General features: G+C 43.1%; 2 protein-coding genes across 2 annotated transcripts in view; one reads left to right on the top strand and one right to left on the bottom strand.

The window, feature by feature from the left end:
- Nucleotides 1-7,462, top strand: part of LOC134009153 (uncharacterized) — a 10,389-nt gene extending 2,927 nt beyond the window's left edge. The window contains exons 3-16 of the mRNA XM_062448879.1: nucleotides 19-211; nucleotides 388-822; nucleotides 1,000-1,443; nucleotides 1,615-2,061; nucleotides 2,245-2,688; nucleotides 2,860-3,306; nucleotides 3,490-3,924; nucleotides 4,199-4,453; nucleotides 4,653-4,901; nucleotides 4,999-5,259; nucleotides 5,601-5,930; nucleotides 6,205-6,468; nucleotides 6,594-6,677; nucleotides 6,819-7,462. Of these exons, the coding sequence (XP_062304863.1) occupies nucleotides 19-211; nucleotides 388-822; nucleotides 1,000-1,443; nucleotides 1,615-2,061; nucleotides 2,245-2,688; nucleotides 2,860-3,306; nucleotides 3,490-3,924; nucleotides 4,199-4,453; nucleotides 4,653-4,901; nucleotides 4,999-5,259; nucleotides 5,601-5,930; nucleotides 6,205-6,468; nucleotides 6,594-6,677; nucleotides 6,819-6,885 (4,355 nt within the window). The 3' untranslated portion in view covers nucleotides 6,886-7,462. The remainder of the gene's footprint in view (nucleotides 1-18; nucleotides 212-387; nucleotides 823-999; nucleotides 1,444-1,614; nucleotides 2,062-2,244; nucleotides 2,689-2,859; nucleotides 3,307-3,489; nucleotides 3,925-4,198; nucleotides 4,454-4,652; nucleotides 4,902-4,998; nucleotides 5,260-5,600; nucleotides 5,931-6,204; nucleotides 6,469-6,593; nucleotides 6,678-6,818) is intronic.
- capn9 (calpain 9) lies at nucleotides 7,151-15,136 on the bottom strand. The gene is made up of 20 exons (XM_062447955.1): nucleotides 14,801-15,136; nucleotides 13,884-13,953; nucleotides 13,514-13,632; nucleotides 12,840-12,973; nucleotides 12,373-12,541; nucleotides 12,056-12,139; nucleotides 11,836-11,921; nucleotides 11,495-11,572; nucleotides 11,190-11,350; nucleotides 10,737-10,897; nucleotides 9,969-10,177; nucleotides 9,669-9,705; nucleotides 9,507-9,587; nucleotides 9,159-9,216; nucleotides 8,984-9,048; nucleotides 8,713-8,781; nucleotides 8,533-8,611; nucleotides 8,218-8,334; nucleotides 7,918-7,976; nucleotides 7,151-7,672 (listed from the first exon to the last, which is right to left on the bottom strand). Exons 1-20 carry the CDS (start codon nucleotides 14,999-15,001, stop codon nucleotides 7,646-7,648), a joined length of 2,064 nt encoding a protein of 687 aa, XP_062303939.1. The 5' UTR covers nucleotides 15,002-15,136; the 3' UTR covers nucleotides 7,151-7,645.
- Nucleotides 15,137-15,391: the final 255 nt, after the last annotated feature.

The raw sequence follows: 15,391 nt of genomic DNA on the forward strand, positions 1-15,391 counted from the left end.
GGCAGGAGTGTCCTTCAGCATTACAGTCAGTTTACCAGTCAGCTGCTCCTGCAGTCTGGTTCATAGACCTCTCAGAGAGAAAATCCTCCGTCCTCCTAGAAGTGCTGAAACTCCAACCAGAGAAGAAACCAGTAAAGCTGATGGGCTGGTCAGATGAAGAGAGTGAAGTGAGGAGCTTCCTACAGTGTCTGCCGTACATCTCACAGCTCAGGTGATTTGGTGTTCATGTTAATGTCTGATCATTTTTCATCTTCTTTCTCTCACATTTTTTCAGGTTTCTGTCATCTTTTCCAAATAGTTTGCATAACCCATTGACTAATTTAGAGTTTGTTAATATAGTGCATTTTCATAATATACTTGAATTTGTTTGTGCTGTCCATGTTGCAGTTTTCCTACATACTGGTATGAAAAGAAAAAAAACATTGAGGTCCTGGTGGATCTCCTGTCTCAAGCAGCACAGTGTGAAGAACTGACAAGAAAGAAGAACCTGAAGCTGCTGTCATCAGTGTGGAGTTACAAGAATTTCCCCTTCAGTGACATGGATGATGATGATCAGTCTGACTTCCTGCTGGACCTGTGCTCCCATGTGAAGGACTATGAGACTCAAACAGGCAGGAGTGTCCTTCAAGCTTTACAGTCAGTTTACCAGTCAGCTGCTCCTGCAGTCTGGTCCATAAACCTCTCAAAGAGAAAGGCCTCCATCCTCCTAGAAGTGCTGAAACTCCAACCAGAGAAGAAACCAGTAGGTCTGAGGGGCTGGTCAGATGAAGAGAGTGAAGTGAGGAGTTTCCTTCAGTGTCTGCCCTACATCTCACATCTCTGGTGAGTTGGTTTTTATGTTCATATCTGATCATTTATCATATTCTTTCTATGAATCTTTTTCAGGATTCTGTCATAATTCCCAAATATTGTGCATACCCCCATTGACTAAATTAGAGCTTGTTAATATAGTGCATTTTCATAATATACTTGAATTTGTTTGTGCTGTCCATGTTGCAGTTTTCCTACATACCGGGATAAAAAGAAAGAAACCACTAGGTTACTGGTGGATCTCCTGTCTCAAGCAGCACAGTGGGAGGAGCAGACAGGAGAGAAGACCCTGAAGCTGCTGTCATCAGTGTGCAGTTACAAGACTTTCCCCCTCAGGGACATGGATGATGATTATGATGATGATCAGTCTGACTTCCTGCTGGACCTGTACTCCCATGTGAAGGACTATGAGACTCAAACAGGCAGGAGTGTCCTTCCAGCATTACAGTCAGTTTACCAGTCAGCTGCTCCTCTAGTCTGGTCCATAGACCTCTCAGAGAGAAAAGCCTCCATCCTCCTAAAAGTGCTGAAACTCCAACCAGAGAAGAAACCAGTAGAGCTGAGGGGCTGGTCAGATGAAGAGAGTGAAGTGAAGAGTTTCCTACAGTGTCTGCCCTACATCTCACAGCTCGGGTGAGTTGGTTTTCATGTCCAATCATTTTTCATATTCTTTCTCTCACATTTTTCAGGATTCTGTCATAATTTCCAAATAGTATGCTTAACCCCATTGACTAATTTAGAGTTTGATAATAGGGGTGCATTTTCATAATATACTTGAATTTGTTTGTGCTGTCCATGTTGCAGTTTTCTTACATACTGGGATAAAAAGAAAAAAACCATTGAGGTCCTGGTGGATCTCCTGTCTCAAGCAGCACAGTGGGAGGAGCAGACAGGAGAGAAGACCCTGAAGCTGCTGTCATCAGTGTGCAGTTACAATTCTTTCCCCTTCTGGGGCATAGAGGATTATTATTATGATGATGATCAATCTGACTTCCTGCTGGACCTGTACTCCCATGTGAAGGACTATGAGACTCAAACAGGCAGGAGTGTCCTTCCAGCATTACAGTCAGTTTACCAGTCAGCTGCTCCTGCAGTCTGGTCCATAGACCTCTCAGAGAGAAAAGCCTCCATCCTCCTAGAAGTGCTGAAACTCCAACCAGAGAAGAAACCAGTAGATCTGATGGGCTGGTCAGATGAAGAGAGTGAAGTGAGGAGTTTCCTTCAGTGTCTGCCCTACATCTCACATCTCTGGTGAGTTGGTTTTTATGTCAGCGATCATATCTGATCATTTATCATATTCTTTCTATGAATCTTTTTCAGGATTCTGTCATAATTCCCAAATATTGTGCATACCCCCATTGACTAAATTAGAGCTTGTTAATATAGTGCATTTTCATAATATACTTGAATTTGTTTGTGCTGTCCATGTTGCAGTTTTCCTACATACCGGGATAAAAAGAAAGAAACCACTAGGTTACTGGTGGATCTCCTGTCTCAAGCAGCACAGTGGGAGGAGCAGACAGGAGAGAAGACCCTGAAGCTGCTGTCATCAGTGTGCAGTTACAAGACTTTCCCCCTCAGGGACATGGATGATGATTATGATGATGATCAGTCTGACTTCCTGCTGGACCTGTACTCCCATGTGAAGGACTATGAGACTCAAACAGGCAGGAGTGTCCTTCCAGCATTACAGTCAGTTTACCAGTCAGCTGCTCCTCTAGTCTGGTCCATAGACCTCTCAGAGAGAAAAGCCTCCATCCTCCTAAAAGTGCTGAAACTCCAACCAGAGAAGAAACCAGTAGAGCTGAGGGGCTGGTCAGATGAAGAGAGTGAAGTGAAGAGTTTCCTACAGTGTCTGCCCTACATCTCACAGCTCGGGTGAGTTGGTTTTCATGTCCAATCATTTTTCATATTCTTTCTCTCACATTTTTCAGGATTCTGTCATAATTTCCAAATAGTATGCTTAACCCCATTGACTAATTTAGAGTTTGATAATAGGGGTGCATTTTCATAATATACTTGAATTTGTTTGTGCTGTCCATGTTGCAGTTTTCTTACATACTGGGATAAAAAGAAAAAAACCATTGAGGTCCTGGTGGATCTCCTGTCTCAAGCAGCACAGTGGGAGGAGCAGACAGGAGAGAAGACCCTGAAGCTGCTGTCATCAGTGTGCAGTTACAATTCTTTCCCCTTCTGGGGCATAGAGGATTATTATTATGATGATGATCAATCTGACTTCCTGCTGGACCTGTACTCCCATGTGAAGGACTATGAGACTCAAACAGGCAGGAGTGTCCTTCCAGCATTACAGTCAGTTTACCAGTCAGCTGCTCCTGCAGTCTGGTCCATAGACCTCTCAGAGAGAAAAGCCTCCATCCTCCTAGAAGTGCTGAAACTCCAACCAGAGAAGAAACCAGTAGATCTGATGGGCTGGTCAGATGAAGAGAGTGAAGTGAGGAGTTTCCTTCAGTGTCTGCCCTACATCTCACATCTCTGGTGAGTTGGTTTTTATGTCAGCGATCATATCTGATCATTTATCATATTCTTTCTATGAATCTCTTTCAGGATTCTGTCATAATTCCCAAATATTGTGCATACCCCCATTGACTAAATTAGAGCTTGTTAATATAGTGCATTTTCATAATATACTTGAATTTGTTTGTGCTGTCCATGTTGCAGTTTTTTTAAATACTTAATTAAAAAGAAAGAAACCATTGAGTTCCTGGTGGATCTCCTGTCTCAAGCAGCACAGTGGGAGGAGCAGACAGGAGAGAAAACCCTGAAGCTGCTGTCATCAGTGTGCAATTACAAGACTTTCCCCTTCTGGGACATTCAGGATTATCGTTATCAATCTGACTTCCTGCTGGACCTGTACTCCAAAGTGAAGGACTATGAGACTCAAACAGGCAGGAGTGTCCTTCCAGCATTACAGTCAGTTTACCAGTCAGCTCCTGCAGTCTGGTCCATACACCTCTCAGAGAGAAAGGCCTCCATCCTCCTAGAAGTGCTGAAACTCCAACCAGAGAAGACACCAGTAAAGCTGAGGGGCTGGTCAGATGAAGAGCGTGAAGTGAGGAGTTTCCTCCAGTGTCTGCCCTACATCTCACAGCTCAGGTTAGCGTGTTGTCATTATAATGTCTGTCTGTTAATCAACATATGTAATTTCCCTTAGAGATTAAAGAAGTACTGATAAGTTTATAAGCCTCACTCATGTTTGGAAATGGTTTAAAACACTGAATAAAAGTTTCACAGTTTATAATCACATATAATTAAAAATCCCCTTATAATTTAAAGTTTATAATCCCACCGAAAATGTTGTCCTGTTTCAGCTGTGAAGCTGAATTCTTCCAGCATGATCACTCATGGTAAATTATTGTAAATCTTCCAGACTGAATGAGTCCATGGCAGTCCACCTGTCCAGACTGGTGAGGACAGGTAGACTTGCTTCTCAAGTGACCATTAAGGAGCTCTACCTGGTGTTAGAGAAAGTCTGGCTGTCAGAAGAAGCTCTGTCCAGGGTTGTGAGCAGTGTGGCGTCCCTGTTGAGACTCTGGTCAGTTCAGTGTCTGGACCTGACTCAGTTCTCCATCCATCCTCACTCTCTCCTCACACTGCTGGGCCACCACGGCCCTCTGACTCTCAGGTAACAACACGTAGAGCCATTATAATATTATAATAACTTATATGGACGACATATATTCTATAGTATACAGTATTTAATATATTGTAAACTGTGCACTTTATTCATATTGTAAGTTTTATAAGGTACTTTTGCTTTGCTTAGTGTAATGAAAGTCTCCCATTCCTTCACGTTGGTTTGTTGATGTTCTTGTATTTTTCAGACTGTGTTCCGAAGCTGTGCAGCAGCTGGCTGTAGTTGTGTATGAAGCTCAGGACAAGCAGCTGACTCGGTCGTTCCTGGAGAAGCTTGGTAGAGACCTGACCTGCTCTCTGGACTGGGAAGTCCTCTTCTATTTGATAAAGAATTCAACCCAGAACATCAAAATTCAGGTGGACCTCAGGAAGCTCAAGCTCTCAGAGAAGAACACCTCAGATCTTCTATGCTTTATAGACAGGATTGTTATTAAGAGGTAGGGGAGATTTGTTGATATTTGAATCAACATCAATATTTTTATGCTTTTTGATGTATAAAAAGAATCCAATGATACCTGTTTTTTCTGTCCCCAGGCCCAGTACCAGTTTTATGTTGTCAACCATCAGAGAGATGTATGCAAGTCGTGCCAGTGACCGTGTGTCCAGTTTGTTGTGGTCAGTAAACCATGTTATCAACCTGAACACCAGAGAGCTGAACACTGTGGACTGTGCTGCTCTGTGCTTCACCCTCCAACACAGCCGTGCCAGAGTCAAACTCAAGCTGCTCTGGACCTCCGTACCACCGGGGGCGATAGAAGGAATCCTGCCTCTTCTGGACAGGGTCTCGCATCTCAGGTCAGTAACATGGCACTGCTGGACCAATACATTTATGTTTAAAATCAAATCAGATTTTATGTTTGCAAAAAAGTATTTTTTTAATCTCTATTTCAATTGATAAACCATTCTTTTCATATGGTAAATGGACTGCATTTATATAACGTGTTTTATACCTTAGCGGCACCCAAAGCGCTTTACAATTTGCCTCTCATTCACCCATTCATACTCACACTCACACATACCGACGGCGGCGAGCTGCCATGCAAGGCGCCCATCGGGAGCAACATATCACATGCATAAGAATATGGTGTTACAGTAAGCTGTTCTAACAGGTCTCCTTGTGTCTTCCAACCTACCAGTGTTGACAGGAGACTACTGCTGACTTTCCTCCGCTGTAGCGCTGCCTCTCCTGTCCAACAGGGGGCAGCAGCATCTCTCTCAGCAGAACTGCTCAGGACTCTGCAGTTCAGGCTGGATCTGTCCTGCTCCTCTGTGGACCTGTCTGAACAGGAGGGAGGAGACCCTCTGTGTGTGAGTGTTGGGGACTGCAGGAACCTCTCCACCGTCCTGAGAGACAGCTACCCCTCCCTCCCAACACACACCCAGCCTCAGCTCATCCTGAAAGACTGTGAGGTGGAGGACGCAGCCCTGAGGGAGCTGCTTCCCATTCTGAGAATGATCAAGCTCAGGTGAGAGAAACAGACTGAGGTGTTATTACCCGTCAAGGTGTTGAAACGCTACACAGAACTTCACCTCCATGATATGTCCAATTCATTTAAAAACATGTTTAATCTACATCTCTGTAGGGCCAGAGTAGGAGGTAGCTTGGACCAAGCTACCACATTAACATTTTGGACTGTATTTCAGTGATGTTTAACCGAATGTTTCACAGTAGTGTTTTTAATTCCTTTGACTACACAGACAGGTTCTACGTTGATGTATCTCTGTGTTCCCTCCCCTCAGTACCAGTAAAGCCTTGTTGCTCCGGCTAATGGAGGAGTGTGTCACAGGGGCGTCATCCCCACGCTATGCTGATTCCCTCTGTGGTACCCTGGGTAGGGAGCTGGACCTCAGTGAGACCAGGCTGGACCAGAGGGCCTGTGGGTCTCTGGCCCTGGTTCTGGAACATTCTGAGGGCCTGTCTGAACTGGACTTGAGTCACTGCCAACTTACAGACCAGCACCTGGAGCTCCTGCTTCCACACCTGCACAAAGCACAAGTCCTGGAGTGAGTGTTCTGGAGTGGGTGTGTGAATGTGTTTGGTCATGTCTTTCATGCTTTATATCAAGACTGTTCCGTCTCTCTCTCTATTCCTCTCCACCCCCCCCCCCCCCCACCCCTCTGTATTTTAGCCTGAGTCACAATGACATCACTGATGCTCTATCAGACAGAATAATCCAACTGGTCTCCATCAACAGCTCCGTTAGTGTTGTGTGGTGAGCGTGTTTACATTTGTGTGTTTTTGTGTTCTCATTTTAACATAGCTGCATTGAGGATATCATAACTTATTATTTTCTTCATTCGAAAGGAAAAAGGCATCTGTTCTCAAATTCTGAATACTGTACCTTGCTCCACAGGCTCTTCAATAACAGGATTCTGGACAAAGAGCCCTTCCTGACAGACAAGAGGTTTGAGATCTGGTGATCCAACTAGCATCAGGAAGTTTATACTGAAGAACTGCCGGGAAAACATCTCTTCGCGTATTTTCATAACTCCCTTACCCCAAACCCTCATTAAAGGGATAGTAGGGGAACTAGGGGCCACTGTGGGACTCTTAAGACAATAGTTGCACCATTGTGAATATTTGCGAACAATGGGGAAATATATTTAATTCCCTTTCATAACAATTGAAGTTGCGTCCTCTTTCAAAAGGTGTCAAATGTGAGGTTCTACAAAAAAGTCAAGAAACTACTTGAAACAAGATTTATTTTGTGCAATGTATAATACATGTATTGGATGAATACTGAAAAAGTATAACCACCAGCATAACATTTTTTATGGTTTATTAGTCATAATGTAACTTTAATCACTGTAAAAACATTGTTAATTCCCTTAGTTGCTTATAATGATATGAATATGTGTCACAACAGTAAGTTTCAGGGAGTTTTCCTTTAGGCTTTTAAGATGGTTAAAAACCCTTACAAAAAGTTTGCGAGAATCTATGGGCATCTGTAAAGCCTTCTGTGACATTGCTTGTAAAAATAAAACATTTTTTACTTGATGACGTTTTATGGTTTTATGTGTTTGGGGGAAGGAAACAAAATAGTGTTAAAGAATTGAAAAGAATGCACACTAGGGGCAATGACTGTTAAGTGAAAGGCCTAGTAAAGTCCAAAAAGTAGCCTTGCTGTCTTCAGACCAGCTAGTTTTTCTTTTGTTCTTCATGGAGGCTTCAGTTTGGTCTTCAGACATTCATGGAAAGCAAGAGGAACTGGGGGAACCAAATGAAAACCATCATGTTAACTACACATCATAGTCGTAGTAATTATAAAAAATGTAATTGCATAGATATGCATTCTAACTACACTTGCTTAGCATATCATCATATTATAATCATAGTAACACAATATTATTCAAATATATGTATACTGTATATATTCCATATATTATATTTATATATTCTATAATACAATCTATATTATGTGTAATTACAAATGATTGTGTGTATGTTTCTACCTGTAGCATGTTCATGTTCACTACGCCCTCCTTATTTTTGTCCAGTGCCTGGAACACTCCTGATAGAGGACAAATACAAACAGGTCAGGTGGGTCCAACAGGAATTTAGTTTTTTTTAAATGGAAAAACTCTGCACATGCAACAAAGCTACATACTTCTGAGAGTGTAAAAAGATGCTAATTAGGCCTAGATGATCATTATCCATTCACTACAAAAATAATTGCTTAATTATTCAATATTGTAATGGATGAATCCAGGGTAGGATATCATAACTCCTAAATGCCACGCAGGTCAACGTACTGAACATGTTCTCCAGACGGACGATGCAGGTCAGGTAGTCGTCAAAGTCAATGTCATAATTGTCGTCTGCGAACCTCAGACCCAGCAGCTGCAATAGTTTGGAGTTCAACTGCATGCCTGAAATTGTAGTAAATTGTTAAGCTTTATATCCATGGGATTCCATGCGATTATGTAAATATTAGATATCTAAAATAAATCACTGAATGTGCTCGGAGGTCAAAGCTTTGTTCTGTCTTGAGGTTGGACCTAAACATTCCAGTTGTCTGACATAGTAGCTTAGACCGTAACCCTTAACGACACGAGGAGAGTTCTCACCTGCAGCTTTGAGGGCGATGCGGAGCTCATACGAAGACATCTTTCCTGAACGATCTGTGTCGTAGGACAGGAAAAGCATCTGCAATAACACAACATCACCTCTGCGTTACCAATTGTTTTTGTTAAAACAATTAGAGCCAGAACAATTCATATGAGTACAAGACATCGTCTTGTGCTTACAATCCATTTCTTCATCTTTTCCCAGAAGATTTTAAACTCTTGGAACTCCAGCTGTCCTGTATTATCTACCTGGATGTCTCCATCAAGGCAAATGCATTAGAAAGGTACATAGGTTCACACATTGCACACACTTAAGATAAGATAAGACAAGTTTAGGCATTGGGTCGTAATACACCCCAACATGTTATTAACACTGTATATGATTTAGCCAGCAAGGCTGGATTTTTCGGACTGAGCAGAACATTTAGGTTAACAGTTGACTAAAGGATACATCCATCAGGTTGATGATGCTGTGGCAGGTGCTGAGACTCAAGCCGTCAAACTTGATTTCTTTTCCTGGTGGAGATCATTAAAAAAGAAACACAATGAATCCTCTCATCATGACATCTATCTAGATAACCATTTATCTGAGATCTGTTATTATTGTCTTAGAGAGGGAATCGTACTCCTGCTCAGCACCCCATTCAACACCTGCTGGAGCTCCATGGCAGAGATGGCCTGGTCCTGAAGACAAAACACATTGGAATAAGGTTCATATCATCACCACTAGGTGGCGCACAACCCCTCTGATGTACAGGATTTGTATATCTGGAATTTGTCATGCTGAAAAGTCCTCCTTGATGCTTTGTTTGGACATTCTTCCATTTTGCACGTCATCTAATCATTGATGATCTGGATGAGTGACTGCAAGTTTTCAAACCTGCTGCTTTCACCCATCCAACCTTCTAAAGATCTGAGGTCTCTTCAGAAACAAGGATGGACAGGACACATGATTTGATTGATTGTGTTCTTACTGAGCCGGCAATCTTCTCAAACAGCCTCCTTAGTCCCTTCTCCTCATCTGACTCGTCCTCTGGTAGGCTGGGCATGGGCGGCTGAAACACACACACGCCATGAGCACTTAGAAATAGCATCTCAGTAGTGTTCAGGGTCTATCATTCTGCAGGTCTACTCACGTCTGGTAGGTCAGCCTTGATGGTGCTCCCCATCTCCCTGTTGATAGAACAGGTGGGAGTTTTCAGTTGGCATTATAGTTACAGAGCAGCAACAAGGAGTGTAGGTCTATGTGATTCAATTAATAGCTGTCTGTCTCCTTGGATCACAAAAACGTGGTATGATGAAAAGGAGGACCTTGAAGGAAGTTCCTACTTCATTCAGGCCCCAAGATCCTCCATAGACAGTGTAAGCTTCATCTCTTTTATTATCGAGGATCATTGGCGAATCTCAGATGAGAAGATTCATGGACGTTCACTTACAGGGCTTGGGACTTTTTCTCTGAGTAGATCCGGATGAGGAAGTCGGCTTCGTGGTGGGGCTGGAAGGTGGTGGGCACCAGTAGGTAGTTCCCTGGGGGAAGAGTGAAGCGCTCGGACACCTCCCTCATGTTGATGTAGGTCCTGCTGCGGGCCTTGGAGCCGTTGTAACGGAAAAAGTCCTTGCCCAGATGGTCGACGTCATCTGGAGCCTGAGGGAGGATAAGTAGGGTTAACTGTTGTAGAAATCTCAGTTTTTTCTCTATCCCAAATGTTTAAGGGGTAAGAGTGATACTTTTCATAGTTCTGTTCTAAGGTACTGTATGTCTTGTGTGTATTCATACACCCGAACTGTGAAATCTTGGGCACCCCTAAATGTATACATTTGTTTTCTAGTAGTCCCTAAATTGTTACAGATTTCTAATCACGCTAGACATTTTTAAAAGACAGCTTAAAACCTACCTTTTTACCGAAGCATTTAAGTAATTTAATCTCAGAAGGGTTTTACTACTTTTATTAGTTATATTATTGTTTTTATAGATTTGCTATTTTATTATTACTTTTATCACTTGTATTATTGTTTTTATTGATTTTATGTAAAGCACCTTGAGCTACAATTCTTGTATGAAATGTGCTATATAAATAAAGTCTTACTTACTTACTTACTAAAGTCTATCTAATTCTGTGGCATCTCCCTTTCCCATGTGAAGCTGGGTCAGGGTCAAGCGTGTAACGATCTGGCGACCAAAGCAGCTGCCAGGCGGGTCTAACCTGATACAAGGCAAAGCCGATCGTCTCCATGTCCAGGCCCTCTTTTCTCAGCTTGCGCCGGTTCTTCTGCATCAGGGCGATGACCACGCTGCACAGGTCGTCATCGTCATCATCGGTGTCCTGCAGGGTCAGCTTGAACTGGGGGTTGGTCCAAAATGTATCTAGGGGAAAAATGGATTATAAGTCATAGATTTGTTTTTCATCCTTAGCAATTAGAAGACTACGTCACAAAATGATTCATTAGACAAAGAAAATCCTTAAAAGTACACAATTGTGGCTGTAAATGGTCAAACCATTTACACTGATAATAATGTTGCCGGTCTATTATAAACATGGCTTGCCGTTAGGGAAAATAGTTAGCTTGATTACATATGTAGACTAGGGACTTGGCACTAACATCTGTTAGATGTCTTCAAAGGAGCCCCAAATGGATCGCCAGGGTCTTCTACTGACCTATGAAGTTCCTGCATCCACCAGCAGTGGAGCCTCGGATCCAGTTGCCCTCGAATATGTTGACGGCCCACTTGTGCTTGGTGTCTTCGGTCAGCGAGTCCGGGCTCAGGTTGCAGATCTCCACCTTGTCGAAGTTGGCCTTAAAGTCATTGAACTCCATCCTGGATTAACCGAGAACTTCACGTCATGTCTCAATACGGGGCTTGTGTCTACATCTTTTGTAAATTTTAATCTTAAAAAGGACCAACAAGTCTATAGTGTTTCTGTTTTGTCCAATCTCCATCAGAATCCCTACTGATACCTACCAGAATTCTCCGTCCTCTAGGGAATTCTGTAGGATACGATTTTTCTCAGCTTTATCAACCAGATCCCACTCTCTTGAACTATAAAACAGAAAGTAGATTAAAATGTGCATCCAAACTTGTTGAAAATTAAAGTTCTTCTACAAATATCTGCAGAGCACTGTACTGCACAAATCTGACTTTCTTCATCTCATACCCCAGTGTTAAACTGAAATCAATTGAGCAGAACAAATACTGACAACATTCCTAGATTAGATTATGTAATTCTAAAGGCACTGAATAGTAGAAACCAGTCGAAATGAAGGGGGTGGTATTTTGAGAGCTGTTGGCCCTCTATTGCCTACTTGTCACTCCAGGGGCCGTTCCATTCCACCTGCCCCCACGGGTTCCTCACTCGGATCAACTGGACCTTCCCTCCTCTGTAATTCACCTACGAGAGAAGAAAAATGTCCATATCATGACCAGTCCAGCTCAATAATACGGGTTCAGATCTAGGGGACAAGCAGACAAGGGGAGGAAGCCCCGATATACATTTGCTGTGCCATCCGGGAAGCGTTCTCCTACCTCCTCAAGTTCCGTAACGGAGTAGGCGTGCCCTTTCACCAGTCCACTGTCTGTCTGGGCCTCGGACTCGGCAGAGCTGGTGATCTGGAAGAGAGGAGAAAACCAAACTGTTACGGTCGCCAAGACGATGGCAGACTTGGTCTTCACTGACTTCCATGTATGCTGGCTTTTGCTACCATCAGCTCTTTCAAAATTCCAATGTATCCTGGGTATCTGTGCAATAACATTGTTGTTGAACAAAAACTCCCATGTGTACTGGTGAAGTCTCAAATTTGTTCTGTATATCCCCAGTTTAGGCGAGTGTCCGGGGTCCTTACGTCGATGGAGCAGCCCAGCATGGAGCCTCTTTCGTGGGCCTTCTTGAGGATGTTGAAGAGGTCTGCTGGAGCTGTCTTGGTCTCGAACATCTCCCCCACGCCTCCTGTGAAGTCCTCCATGGCCTCCAGGGTCGTGCCTCCCTTCAGGGACTCATAGCTCCCATTCATCCTGAAGGAACAAGGGAAAGGACACAAAAGGGTGAAGTTAGTCTCAGACAATGCACAATTTGTGTCAGAAAAATACCCTTTTTGTGAATACAGGTAAATTAAATTTAAACCTAGATTGTTGTGTCCTCAACAGAAAAGTAAAAAAAAAACAGGGGACTAAGTATATCTTACAGAAAGAAAATCTTTCAAAAGGATTGCAAAAATAACACTTCATGCATAGTAAATCCAATGTAAACCTCTTGATTGACAACATTAGTGCCAATTCTACACAGAGAACCTAGAGAGAACCGGTCACTCACTTGGCATAGGCCTTCTCCAGTAGAGCACTCCAGAACTCGTCATTGGAGACAGAATGGACCATCACCAGGCGGTTCCTCACGGCCGGCAGCCTGTCATCCACCACCACATCCAGCCACTGGTTGTGCTGCCAGAACTAAAGACGAGACAAACCTTTCTCACATATTCAAATCGCCTAAGACTGAACTTTATGGATACATTTTTCAGACTGTCTTTATCCATGTTGGCTAAAATCTTTCATGAAGTCCCTGAATGTGATGGTCTACAAATACATTTCTAGATTCCACAAAACTCTTTTGTAGTGCTCTTTTTACAAGCAATGTCACAAAGAAATGTATATACATCAGTTATTAGTCCATCTATGAGCTGGTAACAGCTGGGAACCTATAGTCAATAGTATTTGGGGCCTGTGGCTGGAGAAGGCTTTCTGATAGGTTGAGCCAGACTGAAACGTAATAGCTGTCTTCTCTGTGATTGAGAGTTTACCCAATTCTGTATAACACTGGTTGATCTGGTCTACTCATAATTATTGAATCATATTCCTTTTCTGACTCTTTCCACTCAGCTAACATATAAATGCGTATAAACTCCAGAACCTTGACAGAAGCCACATTTTGGTGAAGACGGACCTTCTTCCACAACGTGCTAGCTAGAGAATATGTGAGCGGTTGTATACCTGGAAGTGGAAGATGCCAGCGTATGTGGGCCCAAAGTCCTGGTCGTGGGGCACCACCCTGGCCAACGTCTGCTCATGGAGGGTCAGTGAGGCGATGGCCGCTAGTAGCCAGCAGTCCCCTATGGTGGAACAAGGAGAGGGACAATGAGATGTGTTTTTTCCTGGTCATGGGACTTAAACAGGAACAACTCTGGTATTAGGGTTCATGTTTTTACCGTGTTTGGTTTAGTGGTTTACCTTGTTAGGATCATGGTTCAGGTGTTTATTGAAATTGTTCTCTTTAATAGTTACATTTAATAAATCCAAACTAAATGTAATCGATATAATTAAAATATTTCCTGAGTTGTATACTTGTGAAGAGATCACAAACCTAGTTGTCCTTGGCAAATGTCTGTCCTTGATGCCCCATCAACGATGAACTTAGGGTCACTGCAGAGTTCCTATGGATGGAATTAGGATAGTTGAAAAGGTGTGAGACAGTTGGTGACAGAACTGGTTTAGATGGGGAGGGTGGAGTGAAATGAATGCCAATGATAGGTGTGTGCACATTCCGGTTGTCTCAATGAGACAGAGTCCCAAGTTCCATGTACAGGAGATGTAGTACAGTGGAGTGCACAAAAATGCACACTGAGACATTCACCGTAAAGGAACGCCCAAGACAGATATGTGCATTGGTCATAAATACTTTGAATGGAGTTTTTACAACTGGGCCTTTTATTATGTGTAGGTTACTACAACCATAGTCAGAGGTACAAGCCATGTTGAACCATATGTTTCAGAAGGCAGAACATCCCAATTCTCAATATAGAATTTTTTGTTGTTGTCATTTAGCAGACGCTCTTATCCAGAGCGACTTACAGTAAGTAAGTCTTGCCCATGGACACGTCATTTGGCCCTCCGGGAATCAAACCCGCAACCTTCTGATTAATAGCCTGACTCCCTAACCGCTCAGCCATCTGACCCCGATTTATAATCATTGAATAAAGACCAGGTCTAAGATCTAAGAACAGTTTGTCAGGTACCACTCCTACCTGAGTCAACACAGAAAATAATCATTTACTGTGTGCCTTGCTACAATCCTCTCCTGTCATTGGAAGAAAATGCAAAAATGCAACCACATCGTAAGTCTATCTTGTATGGCATGGCATGCAAGTAAAAAAACAACTGAAAGAGTTACTTGTCATCTGTTTACACTCTTGACAAAAACATTCGACTGTCATTCATGAGTCTTGCAGAACCATTTTTAAAGTGACCCAAGTCGTCCAGGAAGGTTTTTCAAATACATACCCCTGGTCTTTTCCATTCAAAGTTGATGGGAACGCGTTCGCTGTAAAACAGAGATGCCTCGCAGGCAGGAAAATCGGGGTCCTCAAACAACTTCTTCTTCTGCAGACATTCTTGCCTCAGCTGCTGAAAGGTCTTTCCGTCCGACTGCGTTGAGACGGCCTGGACGGCGTTCGCACCTCCACTGGACACTGAATACGGCATATCTACAGCTCGAGACTAGGAAGACTCAAAGCTCAGACTGATATATGAAGTGTGTGTAATCGTGCTCCTTGGATGAGCTTTGACAGGGAGTGAGGTGTGAGGCGCCTGTGTGTTGAATGTGTGACTTCAGGACAGTCCTGACGGCTAGGTAGGAGTGGTAGGAGTACACACCCTCCAGACAGAAACAGGTTTGTCTTCCCCTGTCTGCACCTATTCCCTGACCTCGCCCCTATTCCCTACCCAACAAGTTTCCTCTCACTTGAGCGGGCGTGTGGGCGAGAGGAGGAATTCACTTCACCTGATGGAATGTAAGGTCTATTGACCTGTAAACTCGCTTTGTATGTTACACACCTACATACTACGCATTCATTAAAATGGGAAACCTACTCT

The sequence above is a fragment of the Osmerus eperlanus genome, chromosome 22, assembly GCF_963692335.1.
Source record: "Osmerus eperlanus chromosome 22, fOsmEpe2.1, whole genome shotgun sequence".
NCBI lineage: Eukaryota > Metazoa > Chordata > Actinopteri > Osmeriformes > Osmeridae > Osmerus > Osmerus eperlanus.